This window comes from Taudactylus pleione, unplaced genomic scaffold (genome assembly GCF_031769625.1).
Source record: "Taudactylus pleione unplaced genomic scaffold, aTauple2 ptg000326l, whole genome shotgun sequence".
In the NCBI taxonomy this organism is placed as follows: Eukaryota; Metazoa; Chordata; class Amphibia; order Anura; family Myobatrachidae; genus Taudactylus; species Taudactylus pleione.
Window position 1 is genome coordinate 7025149 of NW_028284727.1, and position 15878 is coordinate 7041026.

General features: G+C 42.9%; 1 protein-coding gene across 1 annotated transcript in view; it reads right to left on the reverse strand.

The window, feature by feature from the left end:
• Positions 1–1345: 1345 nt before the first annotated feature.
• The window catches only part of NKAIN2 (sodium/potassium transporting ATPase interacting 2), a 1110439-nt gene continuing 1095906 nt past the window's right edge, over positions 1346–15878 (reverse strand). Inside the window, exon 7 of the mRNA XM_088443070.1 lies at positions 1346–3345. Within this exon, the coding sequence (XP_088299196.1) occupies positions 3336–3345 (10 nt within the window). The 3' untranslated portion in view covers positions 1346–3335. The remainder of the gene's footprint in view (positions 3346–15878) is intronic.

A 15878-nucleotide genomic window follows, 5' to 3' on the forward strand; every position in this document is an offset into this window, starting at 1 on the left:
AATTGATAAATGGGCCCCTAGGTCTTGTAGAGGTGAAATACATGTAATTGCAAATAAATTCAACTATCAAAGCTCTTACTGGGAAAACTTAATTCTATGTTAGTGAATGAATGTAGAGATACAGTGAGATTCCAGTAACTGGCAGGAACTGTGGGCCTGATTCAGAGATGGGCCCTAATGCAATTTTCACGCAGATCGAACGATTATTTGCCATTGCGCATGCGATCACATTAGCGTACATCTCTGAATCAGGCCCTCTGTTCATTATGCTAAAGCCCACAGCCAAAAAGAGGTGAGGACAGGGGTGTGTTGTGACCACCCAGCTTGATTAGCAGGAAGTACAAATCTTGCTGTATTTTCTATAGAAGAGAATCAAGCACCTATGTTCATAAGTGGTCCTACTCCACCAGGTAACTGATCCTCTAACAGAGTGACTGGACTACACAAGATATGAAGTTGGTTGGAGGAGTGATATTTTGTAGAGACGTTGGCATGTGACAGGGTACTTATGGGCTTTGGTATATAGACACATGCCATCTTCTTTCACGATATCATCTTACATGGCCCAATTGCTGTTATATAAAGAGATCATGTTTTACACTGGGATGGCTCTCAATACCATTTTGTTTTCAGCCTTCAGCTCTCATCCTAACCCACCGCTCTATACTCCTCGCTCACTGTCTCTCCCCTCTGTGTTACCACTGTCTGATTCTCAATTCCTTTAGACTGTAAGCTCTCACAGGTAGGGCTCTCTTCCGTCATGTGTTTTTCCTTCCCTCATTTATACCATCATCTCGTCCCAATTGCAACATCAAACATTTGGGTTCCCACGGCACTGCTTTGGTGGTTATTATGACTGCATGTGTAGCAATGTTTATATAGCTTGTGTTCCATGTTATGCAATTTTTGTACTGTCTTGCATTTTGTTTCTTCTTTTGTTTGCGCTGCTTCTGTTTACGTACAATGTAAGGCGCTGTGTACCCCTTGTGGTGCCATATAGATAAAAGATAATAATAATAATAATAATAATAATAATAATAATAATAATAATAATGGTAGAATAAATCTTTAAAAATAATATGAGTCTCTAAAACTCTACTCCATTCATTTGAATATTATGCCATATATATGTATGCAGGGTGAAAACTGTCTCATGAACCAAACTCTAGCACATGGCGTTGGGGAAACATTTTGCCCATGGTGTTTCTGAATGAGATAAAAGGCTGTAAATGTACCATTAAGCCGTTGTGACTTATTTCTAAATAAGGACCAATTACAAAAAGTTGCCAATGTAACAATGCTCACAACACAATTATGTTAAAATTTTATTAAAGTTCCCCTTTAAATGTAAGTTTTAGTACATGATGGCCAAGCGGCTAATGAAATAATGCTGGGCATAGAAATATTAATAATAATAAATAGATCACTATTGTTACAGTATCTCTGTTCCTATGAATGTGTAAATTTCCCTTTTGCATACAGTAGACGACAACTGTGTAACTAAATTTTTAAAGGTATGCTATTTATCGACAAACTTTAAACATCAAAGAATAGTAATTTCCCTAAATAGAGTATTTTTTTTGTCAGCTAGTGACCTTTCTTTTATAATCACAGTTACAGGATAAAATATGCATTCTAATACACTAACAAATTCCTCAGACATCACAAAAAGATCCAAATAGTCACAAAAGAAAATGTCCTTATGTCATGAAAAAAAAGCTCTGACATACATCATATTTTTACATGAAACTGAAGTATAAAATATTAATTCTAAATGTATAGGCAAGTCTTCCTCTATAGAAATCTGTAGATGTTGACTTTTGTAAAAGACAAGTTACATAAAAAACACCAACATTGGCAAAAGATAAAAACAATAAGATAAGAGAAGACTTTTTCTCTCTGATGCTTTCTACTTAGCTATGTCTGTGGAATATTACAGTAGTTAAAGTTTTTCCCCTAAGTTGGAATCCTGTTGTGAGAGGGTATGGGATACATTGCCCAGCAATGCATGATTTCTCTGCGGATGCAGTGGAACATGACCTCTAATATCATGCATTAGGAGATTTAAAATGCTCCAAAATCACAGGACTGATGGCTTCAGAATGGGATGTAGTTGACATCCTGGTGGTCCGTGATGTGGCGTTTAGAAAGCCGGCACTGGAATCTCGACACCAGTCAGAATTCCAGAATTAGCATCCCAACGTTAAGTATTAGGGTTAGAGGGAGGATTAGGCACTAGGGGGAGGGTTATGGTTAGGCACTAGGGGGAGGGTTAGGGTTAGGCACTAGGGGGAGGGTTATGGTTAGGCACTAGGGGGAGGGTTAGGGTTAGGCTGCAGAAGGAAAGGGTTAGGTTTAGGCTGCAGGGGGGGATTAGGTTTAGGGGCAGAGTCAGGGTTAGGATACTTATCTGCGGGTGTCGGCATTCTCTCCTACTTGGGATTCCAGTGGTTGGGATTGTGAGCGCCGGCATCCCATACCCAACCCTTCAGAATAACCATTTGTCTTTGAATTATGAAGCTGTGACTGGCCATATTGCAATTTGCATTTGGACCTTTTGAGCATTATATTGCCATATATATTTATTTTCATCATAAATGACTATAATGACAAAGCACCTGTGCAAAACCTGTCACAGACGTGTCTGATCTATGCAATTTTTTTTAATGGAATAACTTTAAAGGCATCTCTACACATGTTTGTTTCCTGGGCTAACAAACAGTTGTGGTCAGTGTGGCTTTGATGTCAAATCTCTAGAGCCAAGAAATAGCTGTAGAGTCTGAATTTGTAAAATGATGGTAGTTTTGCATGAAGGTTGGCATCTCATATTCTATGTCCCCCTCTGACAATCACATTTTGGCTGGGTTAAGGCAAAGTACAGGCATCTGATGTCCTGATGTTCTCTTGTGACCGCCTGCAAAGCAACCATATGTGTCCCGCTGCCCTAAAGGTCTTTATGGCACTTTTAATTTTGTTCACAGTTTTTGATGTCCAGTTAGATCACAACATCTAGGTCTCTCCCTCACAGAGTCTCTGGGTGTGCAAACATGATACTGTGTAACTCAAAAGAGGCTGAGTTAGAGCCAACAGTGCAAAATAGAAGAAAAAGAAGAAGAAGAAAGACACCAGTAGAGGGCACCAAAGCTCCAGCAGTCTTCCTGGGATTTCAGCATCTGTGGAAATACATCCATTTGTGCACTGAGGACAAGGCTGATTTTGGTAACTAATCAGGGGTATCGGAAGAACCATAAAAACATACACTTTGTTGCCCTTTTATAACAATCCAAGAGAATGTTTTCATGGAAGTGCTTCATACTTCGTCAATGTTTTTTTTTTCATTTTGACCTAGGAAATAAGAACACAAATACCAATCACAATTTTAGATCAAACATATATATATATATATATATATATATAAAAAATATTTCAGCCTTATTAGTGTGTATTTTAATTTAGAAACCATTTTTATGCACTAACCCCATTCTATGTTTTTTAAGTCTATTTTCCAACATTTATTGTAACTTCTCTGGGGTTAATTTATAACCCCAGACAACAACAAAGCTAGGGTTAGGGCAGGGTTCAATGTGATAAAACAAAAGCAAGAAACCTTGCACGCTTAGTGACTCTTCAAGCTCTATGCACTTGATCCACAGTGTTCAAAGCCCCATTTCACTCTTTCCCGTCACGCTCTGTCTGGTTGAAACAATCCATGCCTTTCCCCATGGAATTCATGTCACCCTGAATGGAAAATTCATGTGGGCCCTACCTACATTGACATCACTTGGTTAATTTCAAAACAGGCTGTGTAGGAACAGACAGGTGGAGTGTTTTGTGGGATTATTTGATCCACTATGAATATCTCTGCATTTGGCCAAAGAATCTTGTAAGCCAAATACAATTTATTTTTCTTTTCTTATTTAATTTTACCGGACTCCACCCAAAACTATTTTTTATGTATTCTATAAGAACCTCTACCCAGCTATGTTATGAATTCTCAGCACTTACTGCATTCAACTGTAATTCACAGCACTGTACAGAAGGTTACCAATACAACTAAACAATAATACAAAGATTAATTATAACAAATGATACAACCAGACACAGGGTGGAGTTATTTGTGTGGATAACTATATGATTAAGATGTTGCAATAAGCTACATGTAAGCTACTGTGATACTATATATCTTTATGATATCAGTCTAAAAAGTTCTTCCACTATTTTAAAACGTCAAGTCAGGGCCATAAATAGCATGGTGCGACCGCTGTGCCCGCACAGAGCGCACCGTCCGCCTCCACCCGATCAAGTATGTACCGCTGCCACTAGCTGTCTTCTATCCCCGCTGAAATGTATAATATAAAGGTGCGCCTGGCTCCTTCTCTGCTGGATGCACTGCTACTAATACACTTTACAGTGGGCAGCACTGCAGCTGCCTGCCCTGTGTGCTCTGCCCCTACCACATCTCCTGTAGTGTCTTCCCAGTCCAATTCCACAGTGCACTGCGTGAGGAGCCATTCCGGCGGTTTTGGGTGGCAGAAGAGGAGGCACTAGCGGAGACGGAGATTGCGGCTTACCACGTCTCCCACAGTGACGTGCTGCGGAGCTGAAATATACAGGTAAGTGCTGCATTTAGGAGAGAGACCCAGGGGAAGGGATTTCTATAATGTGTAATCAGGTATTTCTACTGTGTGGCATAATGTGTAAGGGGAGATTGCTACTGTGTGCATAATGTGTAAGGTCGGGATTTATACTGTGTGACATAATGTGTAAGGGCGGGATTTTTACTGTGTGGCATAATGTGTAAGGGCGGGATTTTTACTGTGTGGCATAATGTGTAAAGAGGAGGGGATTTCTACTGTGTGGCATAATGTGTAAGGCGGGATGTCTACTGTGTGGCATAATGTGTAAGGGGGAGGGGATTTCTTCTGTGTGGCATAATATTTATGGAGCCCTAGCTGAAGTACCCGACGTTTCCTGGGTTTAAATCTTCAAGTTATTAAGTTTTATTATGTGATGTCATCCAAATCCATCCAGTGGAAGGTTCAGAACAGGCCCTCTGGGTTGAAGTTCTGCCCAGCGCACTCCACCATGAGGTCCAACCGGGACTCCAACTACTCCATTAGGCATCCCAGACAAATTGCCACCCCTCTCTGAAGTTTTCATCCAAATCCATCCAGTGGAAGACCCAGAACAGACTCCCAGGGTCAAAGTTCTGCCCAGCATCCCCAGGTCAAAAATCTGTCCAGTGTACACCATCAGGAGGACAGACCAGGACCTCAACCTTGTAGTATGTCTTCTGGGATCCAATGTTATCACTCTGTGAATTTTTTGTCCAAATCCATCCAGTGGAAGGCTCAGAAAGGGCTCCCCAGGTCAAAGTTCTGCCTAGCGTACACCAATGGGAGATCCGACTGGAACCACGACCCTACTAAAACCTGGCCAGGGTCCAAATGGAACACCTCATATTGGTTTCATCTCAATCGGTACAGGGGTGTCCAAATGCATAACCGGACAATAAGCAAACAAACAGACCAATGAATTTTATATATAAGATTACTGCTGTGGTCATAATGTGTAAGTTTAATTACTACTGTGTGCACATAATGTGTAAGGGGCATTACTACTGTTTGGCATAATGTGTAAGGGGCCACCTCCCTTCCACATGGGATGCACTGTCCCTGTTTATAAAATTGGGGGGCACCAATGCTCTTTCTATCACAGGACACCAAAAGGTCTAGTTATGCCTCTGCGGCAAATTGTTAAGATTTGCTTGCCTACAAGCAGTATATAATTTACTTTAACATTTGTGTGGAGAAATATTAAATGCTATCACATGACATTTCTCAGACATTTTCATAGTAATCAATATAAAGAATATACAATATATAGGGTATACAATCGGGAAGCCGGCTGCCTCAATACCGACAGCCGGCTTTCCGACTGTCATATCCCAGCGAGGGTGAAATGCAGGGCATCTAGATGTAGATGCCTGACATTTTCCCGATGCTTGGAGACAGGCACCGCGAGTGGACAGCCGCGGGGAGGGAGGGTTAGGTTTAGGGCACCCGGGGGGACTTATGGTTAGGCACCCCCCCGGGAGGGTTAGGGTTAAGCAAGGGGGAGGGTTAGGGTTAGGCACCCCTGAGGGGGACATAGGGTTAGGCACCCCCCCGGGGGACTTAGGTTTAGGCAGCGGGGAAGGGGGGGTTAGGCACTTAGAGGGAGGATTAGGGTTAGGCATCCCTAAGGAGGGTTACGGTTAGGGGGTTAGGTTTGGTTAATAAGTACTTACTTATCGACAATCGGGATTTCCAGCGCTGTCGGGCCTCCGCTGCCGGGAACTCTGCTTTTGTCAGCCAGGCGCTGCCGGGAATCGAACCGCCGGCCGTGAAAGTACATAATAATCAGTAATTTACAGATTTACAGATAAATCTGTCTGCTTCTAATACTCATTATTAATATAAGTATTATCTTTAGCATGATTATGTGCCCACCACCTTAAATCTACTACTGTTAGTTCCTGTTAGGTTTAATACTAATGAGCCATGGTGGGTTATGTGTTTTCGGGATGCATAAATTAGCTTCTTCTGATGAGAGGTGCTATTCAGATCAGTTTTTCTAGGGGTCCATTTATCAACGAGTTTTATCATTCGCGATGAGTTTTAAAACTCGTTGCATATGATATTGGTGCTCCAGCCAATCAGCTCCTATCTGTTTGAAAAATGAAAGGTGGGAGCTGATTTGATGAGCACCATTTATCATACACAAGAAGTTTTAAAACTAGTTGATAAATGTGGTCCTAAATGTGCCTCAAGAACGCTTCTTGCTGACATTCAAAATCCTGATTTTATATTGCTAGACGGTCTATAAGGGAGAATTTTTGCACCAATTTACAGTAAGGGAAGTGGATTCATTCATGCAAATATATTAATGTAATAAAACAAAACAATGTAAATGCGGCACAATCGGTTTCAGTGTCCACTGGCTACATTAACACAGGATAGTAGCGCCCACAAGTAGAATTTGATGTTTAAAATGTGTTAGGATTTGTAGGGATGATTACCCAAGAACCTAGTCCTGCACAGTCTTGAGGGCAGAGATGTAAGTCTAAGAGTTGTGTGGCAGCCTTTGGGCTGTGTAGTAGCCTTGAGGGCTGGAACCTTGGCTTGATGCATCCTTTGGGCCGAGATGCAGTCTTTGGGCTGTGTAGCAGCCTTAAGGGCTGGAAACCTTGGCTTGGTATGGCCTTTGGGCTGTGTAGTAGCCTTGAGGGCTGGAACCTTAGCTTGGTGTGGCCTTTGGGCTGTGTAGTAGCCTTGAGGGCTGGAACCTTGGCTTGGTGTGGCCTTTGGGCTGTGTAGTAGCCTTAAGGGCTGGAAACCTTGGCTTGGTGTGGCCTTTGGGCTGTGTAGTAGCCTTGAGGGCTGGAACCTTGGCTTGGTGCGGCCTTTGGACTGAGATGCAGCCTTTGGGCTGTGTAGCAGCCTTAAGGGCTGGAAACCTTGGCTTGGTGTGGTCTTTGGGCTGTGTAGCAGCCTTTGGGCTGTGTAAGAGCCTTGCAGGCTGGTAACCTTGGCTTGATGTTGGCAAGGAGCAGCCTTTGGGCTGATAGACCTGTCAAGGTGACGATGAGGTGCGCTAAGTGCCGCTGGGTTGACACTAGCGGCAGTACACAAGATTGCGTACACAGGATGCTGAGGTGCGGTAAGTGCTGCCGGGATGACGCTAGCAGCAGTACACAATTGCGTACAATGGTGTACGACCTGTGCCGCCGGGTTGACACAAGGCCCTGGATGCTGGGTTGCACACTCTTGACACTGAGTGCGGTCTGTGCCACCTGGATGACACAAATGGCAGAAGGTGGTAATACAGACCGTGCCACCAGGATGACTCGAGCGGCAGGTAGTATAAATTCGGACCGTGCCGCCTTGATGACACAAACGGCTGGAACAATAAAGCTGACTGGATACTGGGAACTCGACTGAATACAGGAGACTATGCCAGAACCGGAAACATGTGGAACGCTATCACCGGCATCGGAGCAGTGTTCACACAGGGATGAAATAGAGACAGGAACCAATCAGGGTAGATCCCAGCATGATGGAGAGAAGATAGGAGGAGTTTCAGTGCATCTTCGTTCGGCATTCACCTCATCCTGAGGACATAGTTCGGCGCTTGTGATATTACCCCCCCCCTTTGACGAGGGGTTAAAGAACCCCTAGACCCTGGTTTGTCAGGAAAGTCTTCAAATAATTTTCTCTTCAGGGTAGGAGCATGTAACAACCTTTCAGGAATCCACGAGCATTCCTCAGGTCCGTACCCTTTCCAATGTACAAGAAACTGAAGACCACCTCTAGAAATTCTGGAGTCCGAGATCTTTTCAAGGACAAATTCCTGGTGCCCTTGGACAAGCACTGGTGGAAGTCTAACTGAATGCCTAAGGGAAAACCTGGTGGAAAGAAAAACTGGTTTCAGAAGAGAACAATGAAAAGTATTATTGATTTTGAGAGTCCGGGGTAACTTCAGACGAAAAGCCACAGGATTAACTTTATTGCATATACCATTGATTGTGCAGACATAAAGAAACATTTTGATGCATGCATCTCATATATATGAAGTTAGTTCATAGGTTCCCATCGAATACATAAAAAATTGGTGTTCGTGGAGAATTGACGAGAATTTTCTGTCTTCTTGTTTGGATTTCCTTTTTTGGAGATTACAGGACGTTTCCACAGAAACAACTGAGACTTATAACACACTATCCAGCAGCGCTTGTGGACTACTCTGCTCTGAGATATATTGTTCAAGAGGTGGTGTGCTTGAGAGTTGGTAATGAGCTGCAGCTAGGGTGCAAGTTACTCTTTCTATATTTTTATGTGAATTTGTGTATGCACTGATATGTGTCTTGCAACCTTCATAATGTTTTCACATAGGGAAAATAGAAAAGCCCAAATTGATGAAGTGTTTAAAGATGGTTTAGATACTAATGTAATGGATGACAACTTGGAAAGTGCTATGTATATTTTGGAGAAATTATTGATAAAAGAAGGAAAGGTATGGTGGTAGATAGTCTCTCTTGAGAAATATTGTGCAGATAAATTGATCCCTAGGAGGCTAAAAATCAATAAACCTCCTTCTTTCCAGAATGAATCACATGATTTTATAGAGAATTGGCAGAGAATATTATATTCTTGCTCATTTTCTCTGACGCAATTAATCATCAGAGAAAAAAAGTAAAGAATTACAAAGGTTAGAGGAAGAAATAGAAACATTTAAATCTCTGGTGGAACCATTTTCAAATCTAAAGGATTTTAAAGAGATGGAAATAATGATCACCAATAAGGTAGAAAAAATTTAAATAGATTAAGAATAAAAAACAAAAGAAATATTTAAGGGATAAAAATTATGCCCATAAAGATAATCAAGATCTACCAATACAAACATATGAAGCAATTAAAAATCAAAATCCTTAAGAGCCATCTAGACCCCTATATAGAAATATCATTAGTAGGATAGATATCTCCCCTAGTAGGAGAAAAATAGGGGATAAGAGATGGGACTTTAGGAAGTTTAGGAGAGATAGTTATAGCCATTATAATAAATTACTGAAACCTAATAATTTGGCTAAGGTGAATGGCGACAAGTTGGGAACAATGCATTAAGGTATTATAGGGGGCGGAATGAGGTATCACCTGAAAGAGGGCACTATAGACAAACAGAATCCTGGAGAGAAATTAAAAATGAGGGTAGAACAAACTGGAGAACCTCAAATAGGTAAAGGGATCTTTTTGATCTAAATAATAGTAGGAATAATAGATATGAAATCCTTAAACAACAGAACCATTTTTTAGAGAGGTGGACCCCAACATTGACAAAAATTCAGATGAATCCAAGACAAAGAAATTGTGGAAAAAGGGGAGGAAGGAGGGGCTGTTTAAATAAAAAAGGAGGATTAAATATAGATCAGAACATAAATTTGAAAGTAGTATTCCTCCCACTAATATGGATCTAGTCCAGGAACAACCTATAAATGAGAAAAAGGTAACCACAAAAATGTATTATCTCAGTAATTATGAACTAAATGATCATGAAAAGAATGTCCTTGAGAAAGGTTTAAAATTTGCCCCATCCAACAAGTGTGATAAATTTGAGGTGCATGTTGATATAGAATAATTTATTCGACGTTTAACACTCAAAAGGTATTTAAAAGAAATACCCAATACAGGAGACACAAATATAATTATTGATGGAAAGAGATTTAAAAGTAGGTCAACATTTTTTCCTAAACATAAAAAGGGAAGTTTTATTGAATCATTTGCAAAATTGGTTAAGGATGATTTAGAAAAAGTAGAACTGAAACCCCATAGTAGGCTTAATCTGACAAGAAAAGAAAGGAATGCTATAAAAACCTTAAGTGATAATAAGGAAATTAATAGTAACCCACATATAAGGGTATAAGGGGGGGGAGTGTTGTTGTTATAACGAAGAAGTGACGAGACAGTTAACATATAAAGCCACCTATAAAAAACTTAGGGGCAATCGAAGTTCAAACATAATAAAGAAATTTGAAACCTTTTTAGTCCTATATCTTTCTAAGGGGGTTATAACTGAGTAGGAACAATTATTTATGAACACAGAGAACCCATCAATACCAGTTCTCTATGTCCTACCAAAGATACAAAAATAAAGAAAAACCTCCAGGCCATCCTATTGTTGCTTGTTCCAATTCCTGCTTATCCAATCTCTCTAGTTTTATAGACCACATATTACGACCGATGGTCCAAACAACTAAATCTTACTTGAAAAACACTATATCTACAATTAACAAACTAAGGGATATAGAATGGGAGCCAGAGTTTTTTCTGGTAACAGCAGATATACGGTCATTGACCATAAATTATGACTGGTTACTGGTCACATGTGGGTCCCAGCCAATGATCGGCTGCTACATGTAAAGCAACCTCTGATTAGCTGGTGGGCTGTGGGATTTCCCAAGGAGGCCTGTCAGCTGGCATTCACAAAGTATTGGTATGTGTGTCAACACATACAAATACTTGTCCGCATGGGTTTGGTTACTCGGTTTGTTATGTTGCCAAGTCTCCTGGATGCTACGTAGAGCAGCGCGAGGATGGAGGTGAGTACAGGATCTTTATTCCAGGTACTCCAAATGGATTCTACATGGGAGAAGTGGACTGACCAGCTGGCACAGGTAAGTATATGTGAGTGAAGTAGTTAGGTGTATAATAAACTTTTACTTTAGACGGTGTCTGTGTTCTGTCTTTTTTTAACTATTTATTTTACAGTGGGGGTACAGGTGCTGGTTTTTGTAGTTCCACAAGTCAAAAAGGGCAGGCATGCTGGCACCTGTAGTTCCACTGTAAAATACAATAATTTATAACTATTTAACACATTATTACCACCGTACCCACAGCCCAGGGGTGCAGGGAAGAGCCCCGGGCTTCAGCCCATGCCTGAGGTTTTAAAGAGAGGGGGGACTCCTTCTTGGGGGGTCCCCATCTTCCCTGAGATCCCCGGCTTGGGCTGACTGGCTTGGGGTGTGAATGCTTTGGCCATGGAGCCCCAGTGATAGGGTCACCTGGCTGTGGCATTACACCCTGGTCGGTTTGTATCCGGTGCTGGTTTTAAATATAGCGGGACCCTTACGCATTTCCCCCCCCTATATTTAAAACCAGCAGTGGCCCTGCAGCCAGGTGCTGGTTCCTAAATTACAGGAGAACCCTTCTTGTACCCCATAATTTTAGGAACCAGGACTGGCTGAGCAGTCCGGGGCTGGTTATGATTTTGGGGGGGGACCCTACGTCATTTAAAAAAATATATTTTTTTTTTACTATTTACAGGCAGAAACATACATGGATCACACTGATCTGTGTATGTTTCAGCCAAACTCACATCTCACAGGCAGGTGAATTAATTTCACTAATTTTTACAGGAGCGTTCTCTGTTCTCATGAGAGTATATAAACTCTCCTCTTGGTAAATTCCCGAATCCTATCTTCACTAGTGAAAAGTTACTCGAGTTTAGCCGATGGTGAAGTGAAGAGAGTTTGATAACTCTCCAGTATTTTCCAATAGCAAAGGAGATGTCTCTCCCGAGTTTGTCATTAGTAAATTTGCAAGACGAAAAAAATGCCCAAACTCTCCTGAGATTGCTAACTCGACTAAACTCGAATCTTAGTAAATTTACCCCCTAGTGTGAGTCCTGCTCATAGCTACATACTATGCAAGGACAAATAAGTAAAATTAGAATTGTCTCAGCGCACAGTTATAATGTACAAATAAAAGCAGTGGAGTGGTGCTTTGGCATACCGAAGTAAACTGGCCCTCTTTGACATTATATATATATATATATATATAGATAACAGTCTCCTGAATGCCGCCAGCATTGGATTCTTATATATATATATATATATATACAGTGCTCGAAGTGTGCCGGTATACAACGGTATGGCATACCGGCACTTCGAACAATTAGATTTATTTTCCCCTCTAATTTACAGGACAGAGGGCGGCGCGGGTCTCCGCCCGTTTGGACAGTCCCCTAAGCCAGCCGCATGTATTTATGCGGCTTGGCTCAGTGAAAACTCTGTGCTGTCAGTCACCGAGCAGCTGCCCGCCTATCCCCGCCCATCCACCCTGTGAGCCGTTTGTTGTCCCCCGCCGGAAGAGCCCAGCGTGTTCCTCAGAGCCTGCCCGAGGCCTGGATGCCAGCAGCCGTCCTCCTAGCTCCAAACCCCCGCCCACTTGCCCGGGTTTACTACTGCCGTCCGGCTGCTCTGAGCCCTCCCGCATTGCCAGATGCTTGCCCCCGCTGGAAGGTCTCTGCAGCAGCATTACACGCTGCATATGCAGAGACCAGCATTGGCCACCTGTGTGCAGGGATGCCGTGAGGGAAGGGGGGAGCGGGTACTGTCACACTGATCGTGCCCCCCTATGGCTTGCTGAGGGGCCCACACACTCCCTTCCCCAGCGCGGCGCTGAAAAATAATGTAATTTATGTATTTAGAAAGCCTAAGGGGGCGTGGCCACGGCTCCCGCGACTCCCGACCCGGGTCTCGGCAGCACTGCCTGTGTGTGCCCATCCGCTGCCGGTTTCTGTGACAGCCTGGTTAGTTATGAGTCACAGCCTGACAGCCACTAATATTGGCTCCCGCGGTGAGGGGGATTGTAAGGTTGCTAAAGGAGCACCCCCCCTGAGTAGAGCTGTTGGTGCCACTGCACTTCTCCCTGCTTCACTCACTCTTCTGGATAGATTCCTCAGCAACCGGTGAGTAATAAAGGATTTCAATAGTGTGTCTGCTACCCCCTGCTGTGTGCCTCGCTACCCTCTGCTGTGTGCCTCGCCACCCCCTGCTGTGTGCCTCGCTACCCCCTGCTGTGTGCCTCGCTACCCCCTGCTGTGTGCCTCGCTACCCCCTGTTGTGTGCCTCACTACCCCTGTTGTGTGCCTCACTACCCCTGTTTTCCTCAGGGTTGGGTATGGGATGACATCGCTCGGGATCCCGGCGGTCAAAGTCCCGATGCTGACATCCCTTCCCCTCTTCCTAACCCTCCCTCCTCAAGGCCTAAACCTAACCTCCCACCCTAATGCTTAAACCTAACCTCCCCCTCTTCGCACCCTAAACCTAACCCACCCCCTAGTGCCTAACCCTCCCCATAACCCTGCTACTTACCTTCAGAATGCCGTCAGTCGGAATGCTGATGCCGGGATCCTGGCAGTTGTTGGGATTCCGGCGCTGGTATTCTAAGTGCTGGCATCCCCTTTGTTGGGATATCAATCGTATTCTGTGCCTCATTACCCATGTGTGCATCACTGCCTCTGTGTGCCCCACAACCTATTCCAATGTGTGTGTGTGTATGGGGGGGGGGGTGCTCCCTGTATCCTATGTATTTTTTTATTTTCCAATTGGGGGCAATTCAATTATGTGCGATCTTGAATAGTGCCGGGAATTTGGTCCCAGAGCTATTCTATTGAACGCGCCATTAAACCTAACTAAAGGATTTATGCTTGCACTCTCCTGAGGGTTCGAGCAGAAATCCAATTAAAGTGCCATCCACAATGCTGTTTTTCATCTTAGTGAGTAGCTGACAGCATTGCAACAGGCACTTTAGTTTGAAAATGCTCATCAGTTAGAGAGCCTAAACTTAAGGCACCAACTGGCATTTCCCGACTAAGTGCCGGGCGCGGGGGAAACAATTCAATTGCTCTAGGAACTATTTCCCAGCACTATTAACATCATGTTTAATTGAATTGCCCACAATGTGGACGGTATGTGTTTTGTTTTGTTTTTTAATTTCTTCTTGCAAAAAATATGGGGGAAATTCAATTCCACTGGGAGATGTTTAACGTAATGGACTCCCAACGGATTAATTATATTTAATCGGGCGTCTGGTCCATTACTTTTGAAGCACCCAGAAGCACTGGGTTTAGCCATGCATAGCGGCTAAACCTGTCTAAATCCAAACTTGGACTTTTCACACATTTTTTCTCACCCTTTCAGGAGGCTGCGAGAAGCAATGTGTCACCCAGAATAATGCGTGGTCGAGTGAGCAGCATTTGGTTTGATCCATTGGGTGCCTATTACCACCCAGAATAATTGAATTCCCCTGTATGTGTTTTATTTATTTCCTTTGTGGAGTATGGGTCTGATTCAGCAGCAAGTGCAACTGCATACACAGATCGAGCAAATGCCTTTGCGCATGTGTATAACTATAAACTGCACTGCGCGTGCACTGCGATCGCAGAGTGAGTTTCAGGCTGTTAGTGTTTGAGGTTGGTGACGGGGGAGTGGTCAGTAAAACTTCAGGCGTGCCTGTCTGTTTGAACGCTGTTGCTTAGGTGTCTATAAATTAGCCACTGCGATTACATACGTAGCTTCAGAGACCACTGCGTGTGACGAGAGTTGCAGTGTCAGCAGCAGGTCAGACCTGCTGTAATTGCTGCGTAAGTGGTTGATGTTCGTTGATGGTACAGATGTTTATGCAGAAGAACAACAGTAAACCGATTTGAGAAAGCAGTAGTGGGCGTATTTATGCTGGCTGAGCTTTGGCAAGCATTAGCATGTTATCGCAGCTGCATTCTGTGCGAATTTGCAGCTGCGATTGCTGCTGAATTAGGCCCTATGTGTTTTTTTTTTTTTCTGGACTGTGCCAATGTTTTTTGGGGTTTTTTTTTTTCTTGTAAAGCTCCTGTGATTTATTTCCTTGTTGGAGCCTATGGGACATATTAGTTGCGGGGGAAACCCTGCTGCTAATTGAATACCTATCTATGTTTTTGGTACATATATGAATAAAAACAATGTGTTTCATGCAAAGCTTTATGTGATTTATTTACTGTAGGAGCCTATGGGCTCTATTTATCAACATTATTTTTACTAAAATAAAGTGAAAAAGGGTGTTTTCACACCCTTTTCACATTATTTTAGTATCACCTATAGTTATTACAGGGCAATTGGAGTAGAATTTGTGAAATTCTTCTCCAACTCCTAAGTATCACTTATTTTTAGTAAAGCAGATCGCATTTCCCATAACTGTAATGGGAAATGTGATCCGACCAGAGTTACTAAAAATAAATGTGAAAAAAATATCGGGGAAAGCCCTGTGATAATAACGCCACCTGGAGGTGGTGTTATCCAGGGTCTCCCCCGGTTACCGGACTCCTGTCCTGCTCTAACGGGGAGAGCAGAGCCGGGATTCGGTCCCTGTAATCAGCTGTGTGGTCTAAACAGACCGCAAGCTGATCACTGTAAAAAAAAGAAAAAAAAAAGTAAAAAAATAGTAAAAAAAAAAATTACTTACCTGACTCCAGGGACCGGTGATCGGGCCCTCCGGTGATGTCTCCCCTCCAGTCAGCTGGTCTCCCAC